Source organism: Drosophila melanogaster, chromosome 3R, assembly GCF_000001215.4.
Source record: "Drosophila melanogaster chromosome 3R".
Taxonomy (NCBI): domain Eukaryota; kingdom Metazoa; phylum Arthropoda; class Insecta; order Diptera; family Drosophilidae; genus Drosophila; species Drosophila melanogaster.
This window is the reverse complement of record NT_033777.3, coordinates 8,432,077-8,446,596: the sequence shown is the minus strand read 5'-3', so window position 1 is coordinate 8,446,596 and position 14,520 is coordinate 8,432,077. Positions and strand designations below refer to the sequence as shown.

General features: G+C 43.7%; 1 protein-coding gene across 6 annotated transcripts in view; it reads left to right on the top strand.

Moving 5' to 3' along the window:
* Positions 1 to 14,520, top strand: part of CG45263 (uncharacterized protein) — a 113,290-nt gene that overhangs the window by 31,021 nt on the left and 67,749 nt on the right. For all 6 annotated transcript variants that reach the window (NM_001260059.2, NM_001260060.2, NM_001316568.1 and 3 more), the window contains exon 2: positions 1,910 to 3,204. In NM_001260059.2, the coding sequence (NP_001246988.1) occupies positions 3,066 to 3,204 (139 nt within the window). In that variant the 5' untranslated portion in view covers positions 1,910 to 3,065. The remainder of the gene's footprint in view (positions 1 to 1,909; positions 3,205 to 14,520) is intronic.

Genomic DNA, 14,520 nt, shown 5'->3' with positions numbered 1-14,520 from the left:
CCCACTCACCTCCGGCGCACATAATCTTTGCATAATTTCCAACTCTGCTTTTCTTTCGCCTTGTTTACGCCATTTTTACTTAACTTTTTGCAACGTGCATAGCAACAAAAACGCCAAGTGTCAGCAGGAACAGCAAAACAAACTAGATACAATATCATTCCATTTTTTGTGGCCCGCCGGTCGAAAGAAAAAGATGTTGGACACGTCTGTGACCATTTGTTTCTCGGGGAGGGTCCGATATCTCTCACACATAATACATACCATGTAAATGCTTAAATTATGTAGATTTTATTGCCTGCCTTTGGGGAGGCGGAGGCCCAAAATGGCGAACAGGAAATGAGAAATTCAAACCTGTTAGTTTCGGTTTACAACGTTTTAATAATAACTGGCCTGTAAAGCAATAAGCCTCGTCCCTCATCGGCTCCCTCGCTGGCCGCACTTTGCTTTGAAATTGGACCAACAAAAGCGCAAAAGCAAAACTTCGGAGGGGCGCTTTCATGTGTGCAAAATCAAAAGGATAATTGAGACATGTGAACAATATCCCTAAGTGCGAGACCCCAAAGCACCAACAACACGCTCAACTCAATGAAAGGTCGCACATCAAAGCTGCCCCCCAAACATTTTGCCAGTTTACCCCAGATGAAAAGCAATTAACAAAAGTAAAAGCAAGACAGCACAGCCTGGGTATGGTTGAGCAAAAAAAAAAAAAAAAAAAGAATTATAAAAGTCGGGAGAAAAGAAAAATATTAAATGCTTGAAAAGAGGACTTTCGAGGGGGCACACACACACATGGACCTCAAAAAAGTGCCTGGCACTCACAAAACTGCTTAAAAGGAGTGCGGCAAAAGGGGAGTGAAATGTGAAGAGAGTGCACTAAAAATAATTTAAATATTAATGTGAAAAACAAAAACAGAAAATTTGAAAAAGATTATCGAAACGTACAGAAAAAAATAGCATGCAGCCATGTAATATTTATTTTAAAAATGCAGCTGAATATTGAAAATGTTTGCAATACTTTTGTTTGCCAATGGAGCATTTTCCCTGAGTGTGCGAAAAGTGGAAAGCGGGACCCCCCGCACACACACATGCACGACAAAGCAGAATAATAAATTTCAATTCAGACGACGACATGACGTCTCTGCCTCACGTCGACGACGTGCATGTTGATAAGAAAGCGTTCAACCCTTCCAGCATCCAACCTCCCCACTACAAACTTCCCCTATCTGCACGCAACTCGGGGCGGTCGCTTTAGCCTTGGCTAAGCCTTTCGGCCAGGTCGGCAAAACCGGGGAAAAACGCTGAATGCGAATGGGAAAAAGTCGCGCATAAATGCCACGTGGTTGAGCACCCACACAGACACGCACACACATACACACACACACACACATTCATACAGTGAGTGCAGATGGGAAATGCGCAACGCAGCCCAAAGGTGTCAAGCGGAAAATAAAGCAAAATAATGGGCTGCAGCCCGGGAACAAAGGCTAAAAACATTGGCCCATGTGGATGTGGTGGGGGTACGCAATTCAGACACACGTCAGTCATTTAGAAAGTTAAGGAGAAATGGTTAGATGCGTAGGTGACGCATTATCCGTCTGTCTGCTGCAATGACATCCTGAAAACTTTCCCACATGTAGAACAGATATATTAAGCGAGGTTCTGCGCGTAGAGAAAAAGCCGAAAATGTGCTAATATTTTATGCAAAAGCCGCTGGCATCATCAAAGAAAATTACAAATGAAGAACGGCTTGTCCTTACACACTTAGCATAAGCCTGAAAAATAAGCCAGCTTCTAGCACACATAATATTTTGAGCGGAAATTATAATATAATCATATTTATGGATAAATTAATGATGTTTGTTAAATACATATATACTAACTAGAGATTAATTTGTTCTTGCTTTTTCAGATACTTGAAGAAGATGCGAAGACTCGACTCCTGACAGAGTCCAGACCTAGATCCCCAGTCCAGATCTGCAGATCCGCAAATCCGAGTCCTCGGGCAGGACAAAGGCCACTTGATGAGCGACCGGAGCGCTCAGATCTGATTTGCAGGATTGGAACAAGGCGAACGATAACCATAACTGGAAGAGCTGCAACAGTAATTTGAATTTGGAATGCACCGGAGGGAACGAGAGCGCTGCAAATTGTGTACATATTTTGTCTCTGTCTGTTTCCGGTCGCCTGCCATTGTGTGCGTTTGCTTGAGCTTGTGCCTGTGTGTGTGATTGTGGGTGTATTTCGTGTAAATAAATGCTGTGCAAAAACAGAAACAGCAACATCAGAAGAAACAGGAATAACAAGCGAAATGGCAAAAAGTGCAGTTAAGCGTGGAAATTGCATTAAAAATTGAGCAAAAAAAAATTGCGAAAACAAAAGGCGGCGAAAAGACTAAAAACGGAACAAACAAAGACGCAAAACGAAACGCTGGAGTTAACGAGCGCTAAAAAGCAAAAAAAAAAAAACAACAAAAATCGAGCAAAAGCCACCAAAAAGACAGACACACCAACATACAGAAAGACAAAAAGAGTAAAGTTTTGATTGAAATTTTCACTGTGCTTTCATCCATTCTGGATTGTGTAAATTTCTGATTAAGGAACAAGACACCATCAACAAAAACGTGCGGCGCGAAACGTAATATAATATTCCCCGAAAGGATTCCAATTAACTCGATTTGATCCAGCGTAACTTTGGCATCAAATCAAATATCAAATATCGCAGAACTTCTCTAATCGAGCAACAAATCACTTTGCAGTTCGAGTTACCTTTTTTTTTGTCATGACAGTTCGGGCCTACATTCTGCTATATTTTTTATTGTTTATGCACAACAAGATCGCCGCTTGCGGTTCCCCTAGCCATAAACACACCTAACTGATAGCTCTTACACAAAATTGAGCCGTGAACACTGAAATTCAAGTGCGAGTGAGTCGTGCAGTAAAAGTCAAAGTCAGCAGTAAGCAGTCAGCAGTCAGCCCCACCTAACGTCCACACGAAACACCCCGAGAACTCGGGTCGTTGACAAAGTAACGCATTTAGTGATAAGGACGAAACGACTTGCTGGCAAAATGAGCAGCCAAAACAGGAGCAAAAGGAGCAGCAGGAGCAGGAGTAGCATCAGCACCAGCATCAGCAGCAGCGGGAGCAGCACCAAGATTGCCCAACTATTGCTCCTTATCGGCATCGCAGTCGCATCTTGTTTGCCGGGTAAGTGTCAACAGCAGTCCCTGTCTCCTTGTCTCCTGTTTCCTGTTGGCTGTTAGCATCCAGGACTTATCAGCCAGCGCCCGGAATTAATGCAAATATTTAACGTGCTTTTTTATGGATTTGGCGTCGTCATGCCCTCATGTCCCCTTGCCCGACATCAGCCTACAGCCCACAACCAACGTCCCCACATCGAGGTCCTGTCATAATAACGAGCTCCACTGCCATGGAGACAGAGCATGAGCCGCTCTCCACTTGACATGACTTGTAAATGGCTTTCGATTAAGTTGTCACATTAGCATTAATCTCGAGCTCCAAAGAGCAGCCATCTTAGAGCCCATTGAAGTTCAATCAAGTTGTCTGACAATCCCTCAGTTTTTCTCGAAGCCCCCCTCCATTTGGAGAAGAAACGTGCTAATGAGCCGTAAGCCGATGAGTTCAATCTCTTTTTGAACATTTTCCGCAGGAGTTCAGAGGTGATCTAGGTCAGCGGGTAGTCAGCATGTAATTGAAATATAATTACTCGCGTGAAAGCAGCTTAAATCGTTCAGCCTTTAAACTGATATATATTCATTATTTCATTAACAATTCAGCTCTTTACAGCATCGCTGGTGAATTTTAAATGCGGGCAAGCGCAACAACAGGCATCGTTTTAATAAATATTACTGCTTGTTATTAATATGCATTCGCCATTATCCTGAATGTTGTTTTCTCACAAGTGTAATCCCATAATCGTATGGAATCAGGGAAAGGGGCTTAAGGCAATTACTGAAACGAATTGGTTTTAAATGTAAGTGGGCATTCCATCATTTTTCATCAACAATTGGTTTGTGCCACCACACCACCCTCCACACCCACCCCCATTCATTGCACATCTAAATGGCGAATTAAAGGCAAGTTCACATGGGGATTACGTATACGCAGCGTTAGCTCACCAATAAAAGCATTTTGGACATGCAAAACAATGGGGCAAAGTAAATGATAGTTTTGTTGGCTTCTTTTTCGGGCATTTCGAGCATTTCTTTCTTTTATTTGCCCATCACAAATCAGCAGATGGGACCAACGTTTGTCATTTGATTTCGGTCGCACGGTTCGAAGTCCCCTTTATTTCATTTGGCTTTGTTTCAGTTCGCCTCGTTTGATTCGCAATATTTTCATTTTCATTTACGGCAGCAAATTCGAATTGGGGGCTCTATTTGTGTTTATGTTTTGTCTTTGCTCTCTGTTTGCTCTCCATTTGTATTGTTTTGCTAATTCAAACTATTTGAAATGTTTTCGGGTTTTTGGGGGCTGAAGAGAAAACTGGAAGGACTCACAACATTTGTTGTTTACCCAGTGAACATTTCTAATATTGTTGTTTGCTTTCGCCTCTAATACGGCACCGAAAATAGTTAATGCGAAATTAATTTCCGAATTGATGCGGGGCTATAAATAAAACATTCGCTTCGATTGGAACGAGCTTTTCCTTTCATGTTCTCCGCTTTTATGGCAGCGACAAAAATTGGTCTCAATAAAAATTTACGTTTCATAAAATTTATTATGTATGCAATACAATGGCCGTAACACACAGCGGGATGCAGGGGAGCAATGAAATTGTCGACGGTCAAATCAAAGCAGGAATGACCAAAAAACAACAAGGAAATGAACGACTTTATATGCAGGATAATGGCCAGGACATCATGGTGCTGCGAACTTCGCACGTATGTCTGTGTCTGTTTCCCTCTCTCTTTGTGGCACTCAAGCAGGCGGAAATTTATTACCGCTCTGAATGAGTTGGTGTGTGTGTGTGTGTCTGAGCGGAGCCGAAAATCATTGCACCATTCTGCCATTCTGCCACTTGAACTTCGGACAACTATTCGACTTTATTCGAAATCATTGACCAAATTCTTAAGTAATCAAACTGAAAGTTTTCCTCTATCTCAACTGTGACCGATAAGAGCTTTCCACTCGCCCAGATAAATACAAATCATGCAAACTGGCCAAAAAAAAAACCAGCAGAGCAAAAAAGTTCAACATGACTTTTCAATTTTGGAATGTGTTTAATGGGCTCCGATGTCCGGAGTATTCCGTATCATTCTAACACATGTGCGAGTGCCTGCAAACAGCTGACTGTTAATGGAAATTGAAGCCATATCACTCTTAGCCCATAAAATCGGAAAAGTTTAGTTCGAAAAAGTTAAGCCCCAAGACAACTTGGTTGGACACATTTAATGAGGCACTAATATAATGCAAGCCATGATTAATCAAAACAGTATAATTAAATCAAAATTCCGAAATAAAAGGTTAAAGGTTTCACGACACAGAAAGATCAAATAAAACGAATACCAAATAGAAACAATCTGGGGTAAATTTCTGCCAGCTTAATGACTAAAATTCCATGCTCAACAAAGGTACAACTTTTAATTTGTATAGTATTATACTGCGGTTAGGACTCAAGTAACCAAAATCCGTTACAACTATTCTTTGCAAAGAAATAAATCGCTGTCACGTGTGTTCTACAATTAAGGAAAATCGCGACGTGCAGAAGAATGCGGGGAAATGGGGAAAAATATGGTGCAAATTGTCGCCAGAGGTTGTCAAGGTAGCGAGCACGTAATGAAAATATTGCAAACAGTGTAAATACCCACATATTCATATATATATATATATATATATATATATATATCCTCGTGAGGTCGCTGCGTTTGTATGCGACGCCTGATTGCAAACAGCTTCCTGTTGGGGCACGCGCCTAATTAAATTAAAGAACGCAACATTTCGAGCTCAATTGCGGATGCAGATGAGAATGGGGAATAGAACTGAATGGCATCAGGAGAACAAGGACAACAGCTCCCCGGCAGCTTAATCCGCAAACAAAACAAGTGTAAGGAGGGATCCCAGCGGGAGTTTTGGGGCTTGCCATGTGTCCTGTCATCGATTTCCCAGTTTTCTGCTCCTGCTCTACTCAAGGCCCAAAGCATATTTTCGCCTAGCAAAATTATGCACAAATTTTTCAACCGTAGCTGGTGATTCTGTGTGCGTTTCTGTGCATGTGTGTGTATGTGTGTTGGCAAACAAAGTCGGGCAAATATGTGCATAGACACCCACAGGAGTTGTTGGTGGTAGTTCCATCCCCCTTCCCTGAACTCTTCTTCCTTTTCTAATGCAAAATAAGCCAAAAAACAAAGCAAAGGCCAAACCAAAGGAAGCATCTATCCAGCTGCCAGTCATGGTCTCATCCAACTACTGTGTCCTCCACCAACCCCTCTCAACTTGTCAAACTTTCATGCACAGAAGAAATTATAGTAGTCATATTTAATATCTATGTTAATTTAAATATTTAAAAATTTATTGTACATACTCAAAGTATGCTCCTTCCTTCACATTCTATTTATTTTTGTTTGCCTGAAATCAGACAAAATAAATAAGGAGTTGGCGCATTTTTCTTAGTGTCCCCATTGCGTTACCCAATTTCACTGCGCTCCTCTAAATTTTCGCACAGATTAAGGATTTTCCAGCTGCAGTTGAAGTCGAGTCGACCGAGTTGAGTTGTTGTTATGGGTTCTTTTTTCCGCACTGCTTGTTTCATGGCCAAGGGGCAGCCGACGCTGAGGGGCAATCCCGGTGGCTGGGTGCTGGGTCATGGTCGTAATGCCCCCGATTCCCTTGCCCGAAAGTCATTTGGCAGCAAACAACATTCATTATGCATGCATTTTAAATTGTAAATTTCACTACCTTGCATTCAGGCAACCTCTTTGCCGCCCGGCTGCCAAAATGGATTTGGTGGCAGCCACAGGCAGAGCTCCTGTTCCGGCTTTTCGGCTCCTCGTTCCGGCTAAGATGCTGTCAGCTTTGGACCTGGCTAAGACCCACTGATGCGCTTGATGAGCTTTTGGCCATATTGTTTGAATTTTTACCAACTCAGAGGCTTAGAGCAGCGTGTTTTAAGTCGCTTGTTACCCTTGGGATCCCTTCGTTGGCATTTGCCAAGAATAATACTGGTAAATTCAATTGGGGCAGCTAGGGTCAAAATAAATCAAAACTTTCCACCGGTTAATCTTGTTAAACTTGCACACAATTTCATCCATTACAGGACCAACTTATATTTGTTAATGAGTTGATCATTTTCATGCAGTGAACCGAGTGCTTGAGATAATTTGATTAAATTAGTTGCAGCATCGGCATTCTGACAACAATTTGTGGCCATTTAAAGAGGCCCTAAAACTTCAAACTGCTTAGAAAGTATTATGTGGAGACGAGGAACCAGCCAAATTGAATATCTCCTTTCAAAATTGCCATGACAACTGAGCGGAGTGGGGGAAAGTCGAGCGGCAGAGCCACCGAAAAGTTTGTGGCGCCTGGAAACTTTTGTCTGTATGTGAGCCATTGGATTTTGGGGCATAGATCAAAAACGCAAAAAGGGGTTAGGTTAGAGGCTCAAACTAGGGCTCAAGCCTGGTCTGATGGCGATGATGGAGATGACGATAATGGGCATTCAGGCAAATAGGCAAATCCGTATGAAAGCAGCGACCAAAACGACGGTCCGGACAGGTTGCCATTGTTGGCAAGTGGCAACAAAGTCAGGCAAACAAAATCCGGTCCGAGAGAGGAGATATATCTCTGTCTATTGACTCCGGACTCCGGCCCGTGGCCTCCTGCCCCTACTCCATTAACACAGACCACCCTACTCGCATGCCAAAGCCTTTTGGGTCAGAAACTTTTCAAATACCTAATCCCCATGCCAGTGGTGGTAAGGAGAAGGAGCCAAGCCAGAGGCTTAGGTATCCCTTTCAACCTGATTATAAATAGAAAATTGTCCGCTTTCTTTGGGGGTCAAGCGTGTGTGGTGAGTCCTGAACGGTTTCTCCGTAAGTCTGTCGTCTAAGCTGATTCTCAGCTCTATTAATAGCTGATTGGCTCAGGGTTCGGGCCATCTGCACCTGACGACTGCCGGCAGTCATATTGATTCGGTTATGACAGCAGCCGTGTGCCACCTGATCCCCCATACTCGAATCTAAGTGGAAAACCCTGTTGTTTGTCGTTGCCCTATGTTTGCTTCACCGGAAAAGCTTAAAGATTTTTTTTTGGGAGCCGCCTGCTCTACCTTTCGGTGTTTTTGGCTAAAAGTCTTCGCATTTCACCAAATGAGCCAGCTCGCATGCGTCTTTCGACCACGAAAGTGGAAATCTATTTTGGGGAATTCAAACTATTTGGCGTGCCGGCCCGCCCAAAAGCCAGTGTAAATTGTTGTCGGCAGCCACATGAAAGAAAGGACTTAGATAATTGAAACTGCGAGCGGTTGCCCCGGCAATGTCCGACCGAACTTTACTCCGCAGTATCAGTAAAAATTAACGAGGCTTTCCCGCTTTTCCCCATTGCGTTGCGTTGCGCCAAAAGTTGGCACAGATAATTCCAGAAGAACAAAGTGGCAACTGGAAATTGGTAAGCCGAAGCTGAATCAGGCATATGCACCGGAAAAAAATATCAGGCCAACTCCGTTTTTATAACTCTGTTTTATAGCATAAAATTTGATAAAACCAATTTATGATGATTAGTTATTTAAGAAAATGTATCAATAATAGACCCCATCTGTAATATGAATCCTCGTTCGCATATTTTGTCCGTGTAGCTCGTAAAGCCAAACCCAATCGATATTGCCCTGCGTCGCGTCACGTCACAGCCAAGTGAAAGCAAATAAATCACAATATCTTGTGGTGGCGGCCAAGTCGCCAGTCGCTTGAGGTGAGTCCTTGACCGCAGGACACGGGATGCGTGGTGGGGGAAGTTCGGGGCAGTTCGAATGGCGGAAGGCAGCGCGTCAAGTTATCAAATGATTTATTTACGAGCCCGCCAGGCAAACAAACAAGCCCGTGAGGAGTCTAGATTTTGCGGAAGGGGCCAGACAAACGACAATTTGCCGAAACAACCAAGTGTGTGGAAAATGTCACAGGCTTTGCCGCAAGTTCAAAACTCTTGAACCCCGGATGTCGACCAGGAATTATAGCCAACTTGCTCCTGAAGGAGGACACTTTAAGCGTGCTGTTTTAATAAACTTGTCAAACAAATCGAACCGAAACCAATAGCCAGATGCTGCTCCTCTGCCTTCCTAAACTCACTGATTGTCCGCCTGTCACAGCAGTATATTTCACAAAATGAAATTTAATCATTCTAAAAGCCATTGAAAATTGACAAAAGGACAACTGGTGTCCAATACTGTCGCTTGCTCTCTCGCTCTCTCTCCTGCTCTCTGTCTATTGTATAAATCTCTTAGGCAGGACTCTAAATCTCTGCCGTGGAGCAAGCCTCTTCATGTTTATGAATATAAATTAAGATGTCCTCCTTCCACACATTAATTCATTTACCTGCCGCTGAGAGAGTCTTAAATTGAAAAAGTAATTCTCGGGACCACTGGCACTGCCGCCCAACATCCAACACCCAACGCAATTTGCGGCAGAAACCACAGAAATTTATGTTTTAGCCAGGTGAGCGTTTGGAGGAGCTGCGATTCGAGTGCGAGTCGAGCGCGCGCACATACAATAATTTTCAATTTAAAGGTAATTTTAACCCAAGCTCACACACACACACACACACATACACACACACACACACAATGTGGCATGTGAGTACTGAAACAGCAGCAGCCAGCAGCATTTCGGCCATAACTTAACTTACAACAAGTTTCAATAAGCCATAGGTGGAAGCCCCTTTTCGGCCACCTGGCTGTGTCCTGTTTCCTTCCTTCCACTTCCTCCGAAAACGGAGCTCTAGTGTGTGTGTGTGTGTGTTGGCAAAGTGGATTTAGCCATAAAATGGCAATGTGCCGCAGCAGCAGCGACTACGACGAAAAAGCACAACAAAGTTAAATGCAGTTGATTTTTGTTGCCCGTAGCGCTCCTGGCGAAATAGCCAGGCAAGGCGAAGGAGATTTTTGAAGTAACCGCAATTCATATTTCATACTGCCGTTGGCCATAAAAAGGGCTGAAAGGAGCAAACGGCTGGAATAGCGTGAAGAAAATGAAAATGACGCAAGACGCCAGGCAGGACCTTCTCCTGACCCTCCTAACTTCACTTGACTCCTGGCACTCCTAGCAATCCCGGCACCACCACCATCACCATCACCACCACAGTCGCCACGCGAGGATCTCGAGGGTTAAGCGAACAGAGCGAAGGTGGTGCAAAGTGTTTGCAAAGTAATTTCCGTTTCCTGCTCGCCTCGAGTGGCAGGCGAACATCCTTGCCCGTCGCGCTGCGAACCGCTTCGCAAAATGCAAAAGCCGGAGGAGGATTACGCCTGGCGCGCTCATTAAATTGCCGTTTCAGCACATGCATAAACAGACCGAACAGACTTGTCACTCCTGACCAAACCGCACTAAGCACCTAAGCAGCACCCATTGCACAGAATGCCAACCGAAAGCAGCCAAACCAACTTAACCATCCAACCAACTGAACCGCCCAGTGGTGCTCGGCAATCCGACTTGGACACTTTAATCCCGAACGGCACTCAGACGGTGAATGGCGACGTAAGTCCATAAAATCCAGAAGCGGAAGCGAATGCGCTGCATGTGAAGTGCATTCGAAACGTGCTTCTCGACAGGATTTCGGGTTCGAAAACCATTTAAATGCCAGTTGAAATGCAGACACAACATGCAGACCTGAAAATCAATAGGCCAATGGCAAAGAAAGCTGGTGCACCCAACTGGGGCACCGAATGAGGAACCAAACTAATATTTTTCCATCTAACAAGAAAGGAGAAGTGTTGAGGACTATTAGGGCAAAGAGGACACTTGGTGAAGTGCAGGAATCTATTTTCTAATTCGGTAAAAGTGAAAGTAAGCTACATAATCTATCAAGGATATACAGTTTCTTGTTCCTAAGGTTTTCCAAAAGAGAGTTACGAAAGCTATGGGATGTGAAAAATTGTAGTTCGTTTGAATAACATCGGGGCCAAACATCGATCGATATATCCGTGTAACTTTGCGTAACCCAATCAAACAGGAATCAGCCACATCAAAAAGTCGTTTGAGAAAAGTTATTTTTTTTAGCGCCACAAAGAGGGCGCTTGATTATGCAATTATAGGGGTGTTCACAGGGCAGAATCACTGCGTGTGTGTGTTAGTGTATGTATATGTATATACGTAAAAATAAACTCGTTTGTCAGCGACAGCAGCAGCGGCGGAAGTGGCAGGGCTCGCATTCAGTTAATTTGATTATGCGGCCAAACAAAAGTAATCATAATAATCCGAAAATAATAATGGAAACGGAAGGCAGCAAACAAACAGTGGTAGCGGCAAAAACTCCATTAACTCATAACTATTAACAACTACAGCAACCGACAACTCGTAAACAACGGCGAAACTTATAATGGACACATGTACGGGCCAGTTGCCAGCACAAACTGCGAACACACACACACTCCCCAATGAAACTACAAAACCACATTACACACGGGCACACGCACACTGGTGCAGGCTTACAACCACAGGCTCATTATCCTTTTTAATAAAGCTTATCAATGCCAGGACATGCGAGCTGCCAGCAACAGCAGCAGGAACATCATTGGGACGGCAGGAGTAGTACCAGTCGGCCAGCCAATTATCCCGACTCACACTCTCACACTTGCACACTTACACTTACACGCTCGCACTATCCTGGCCAAGGGATCCTGTGACAAGACTCCTCCGGTGACAAGAGCAACGGCACTGGCAGCAACAACACATTAACAATGCCAGCGACAACAACAGCAACCAGCAACGAACAACGATGAGAACGACAAACAGTAAATTCAAAGATAATTTATTATAGCGACACCTGTAATTACCATGAGCCATAAAATAATACCCACACATGCATCTTCCACAGGAATCAGCAACCCTGTGTGCATGTGTGTGTGCCTGTGTGTGATGTCCCCCAGTAGAGATTAATTGTGGACTCCACTCATGGAGGTATTGGGACAGCGAATCCCCTTGCCCCCTCATTTTTCGTGTGTGTCTGCCATCTTAATCAGGACACACACGGAAAACTAAATATGAAATTGCCACATTTAATTTTGTTGCGGCAACAATGTTGTTGAACCAAACAAACACACACTTAAATATAGGTAACCATATCATTTGACTTTTGAGCTTTGTGTTAATCTTATAGCTCTTTGCTTCTAGTAACTTCTTCAAACAAGAAGGGGCTAAGAATGTATAACTATTTTTTGTGAAAAAGTAGATATATATTATAATTTGCCACACCAAACTTTTTTGTCAGTTAATCGTTATTGTTAAACAATATTTTTTAAAACTGTATTGACAAAAAGTTCTGCAAGGGCTTTTAAGTGAAAAGAAAGCTAATATCGTAAGTGAAAGTCACATGTATGGTGACACTTTCGTTTGTAGCAAGGTTTTTTATTTGGACGTGCCGAGGTTACAGCAAGTGTTTTGAGGATATTTCCCGTCCTGCTCAGCTTGTGGAATCCCCTTTAGTTTTTTATTGTTTCTGCCCCAAGCTGGCTACACTTTAATCTTGTTCAGCGCACCGCAACACACGCACGTACATATTTTATATTTATGCCCGTGTTTGTCCGACTGTCTCTCTAACTGACTGACTGGCAAGCGACACCCCACCCGCACCCTTTCTGTGGCACCCCCGCACAGTGGAGCCAGTGTAGCCAGCGGATGCCGTGGATCCCGTGACTTGTAGGTATTTTGTGGTCGTCGGTGCGGCATGAAACTATGTAACAACAAACAGCAGTTTGGGGAGCAACCAGAACCAGAACCAGCACAGAGCACAGAGCACACAAATGCACACAGGGCGAATACTTGTTCTCGCACAATACGCTTATCCTTTCGTTGTTTTTGCCCGATCCTGTGGAGACCCCGCACCATCGTTGATTGATGTGCTTTTGGCCTGGCTTTAGCCTTAGTGTGGCGCGGTTTCTCATTTTATTGCTGGTCGCTTTTTGTTTCGTTTTGGCCTTTGTCTACGGTTTAGTTGTCCTGTTCCATTCCGGAATCCTTCGTCCTGCTCCGTTCCGTTTTCGTGAGCCGTTGCGCATTGCAAGTTTCCGTAATCGCATACGTCAGAAATTATGTTCTTTCGCCATTTGAAATGACAACCACTTCCTCCTGCAGTCGTGTCACGTCACTTCGTCCTCGGGTGCGAGAAATCTTTTCAGCTGGAAAGCGTTGGAGGTGTAACCATCCTGACTGACTGGGGAACCACTATCAACCGACTGTCTGCCCGGATATCTTTTTAATTACACTAAAACGTGCCGAGTCCCGAATGGAGGTCACTTGGGCTAACGAGCGCCAGTCGCACTCCCTGAAAATATCCTTTCTCCGTGAACAAGGACCCATCCGTCACACGTGCAAAACGGATGGGCAGGGGGCTGAAGTTGTTTCAAAAAAAAAAAAGAGGAGTAGGACACACTAATCCGATTAGTTTGGCCTGACATCCTGTGCCGGCAGAGTGCAGCCCCCAGTTCCCCGTCGCGGCCCAAAGGATCCTCCGGCTCATTCATTCATTTCATTCAAATGTGACAAGCCGACAAAATCCGAAAAACAAAAAGAAAAATTCCCAGGCCAGACAACAAAAGTGGAATAATTAAAAACAACGAAAAAGCGTGAAAGCGGAGAAATAAATTTATCCCGGCAAACATTTCTCCCGAAATGGGTCGACATGGCAACTAGATTTGCCCAGCCAAACGGGTACATTTTGATGGCAATTTTTGCGCATGCTGTGTGAGATTAAAGGAAGTGCAGGATGCATCGGACCGTATAGCCGTCACATAGATGTGCTCTATTCATTTCCTCGCTTTATGGCCATGCTCTTAAGCGGCAACCTTTCGCTCATGCTGCCCAGAAGCGGTTATTTTTATCACATAACATTTTATTTTAACGGCAATAAAGCGTAATTTAATGAGCCTATAAAATGAAAATACATTAGACCGGGTGAACCCAGTCGTGCAGGCGCTTCCCGTTGCTACGTCAGCATCCTTGTAAGAAAGGACTACCTGAGAGCAGGCGACGTCCCCCATCATCTGTGGGCCATCTGTCAGCGTGGCTCATTTTTATGCCAAATTAAATGTCTTTCAGCTCGACCGAGATTTTTGCCTTTTCCTAGAACAGGGATCTGCACAGGGAGAAATATTTTATATACATCAAATTATTGTATCACATTTGTTACTTTAAGAAATTCCAAATTTAAATTAAATAGGATAAATCATTACTTTAAAAGCTGACTTGATTGCCAAACATATTAATGAACTTTATTTCCTGTGTGGGAGGACATTTAGTTAGCGACGACTGTCTCGTTTCGCTTCTGCAATCCCATTTCTTATACAATTTTCGCTGTCGC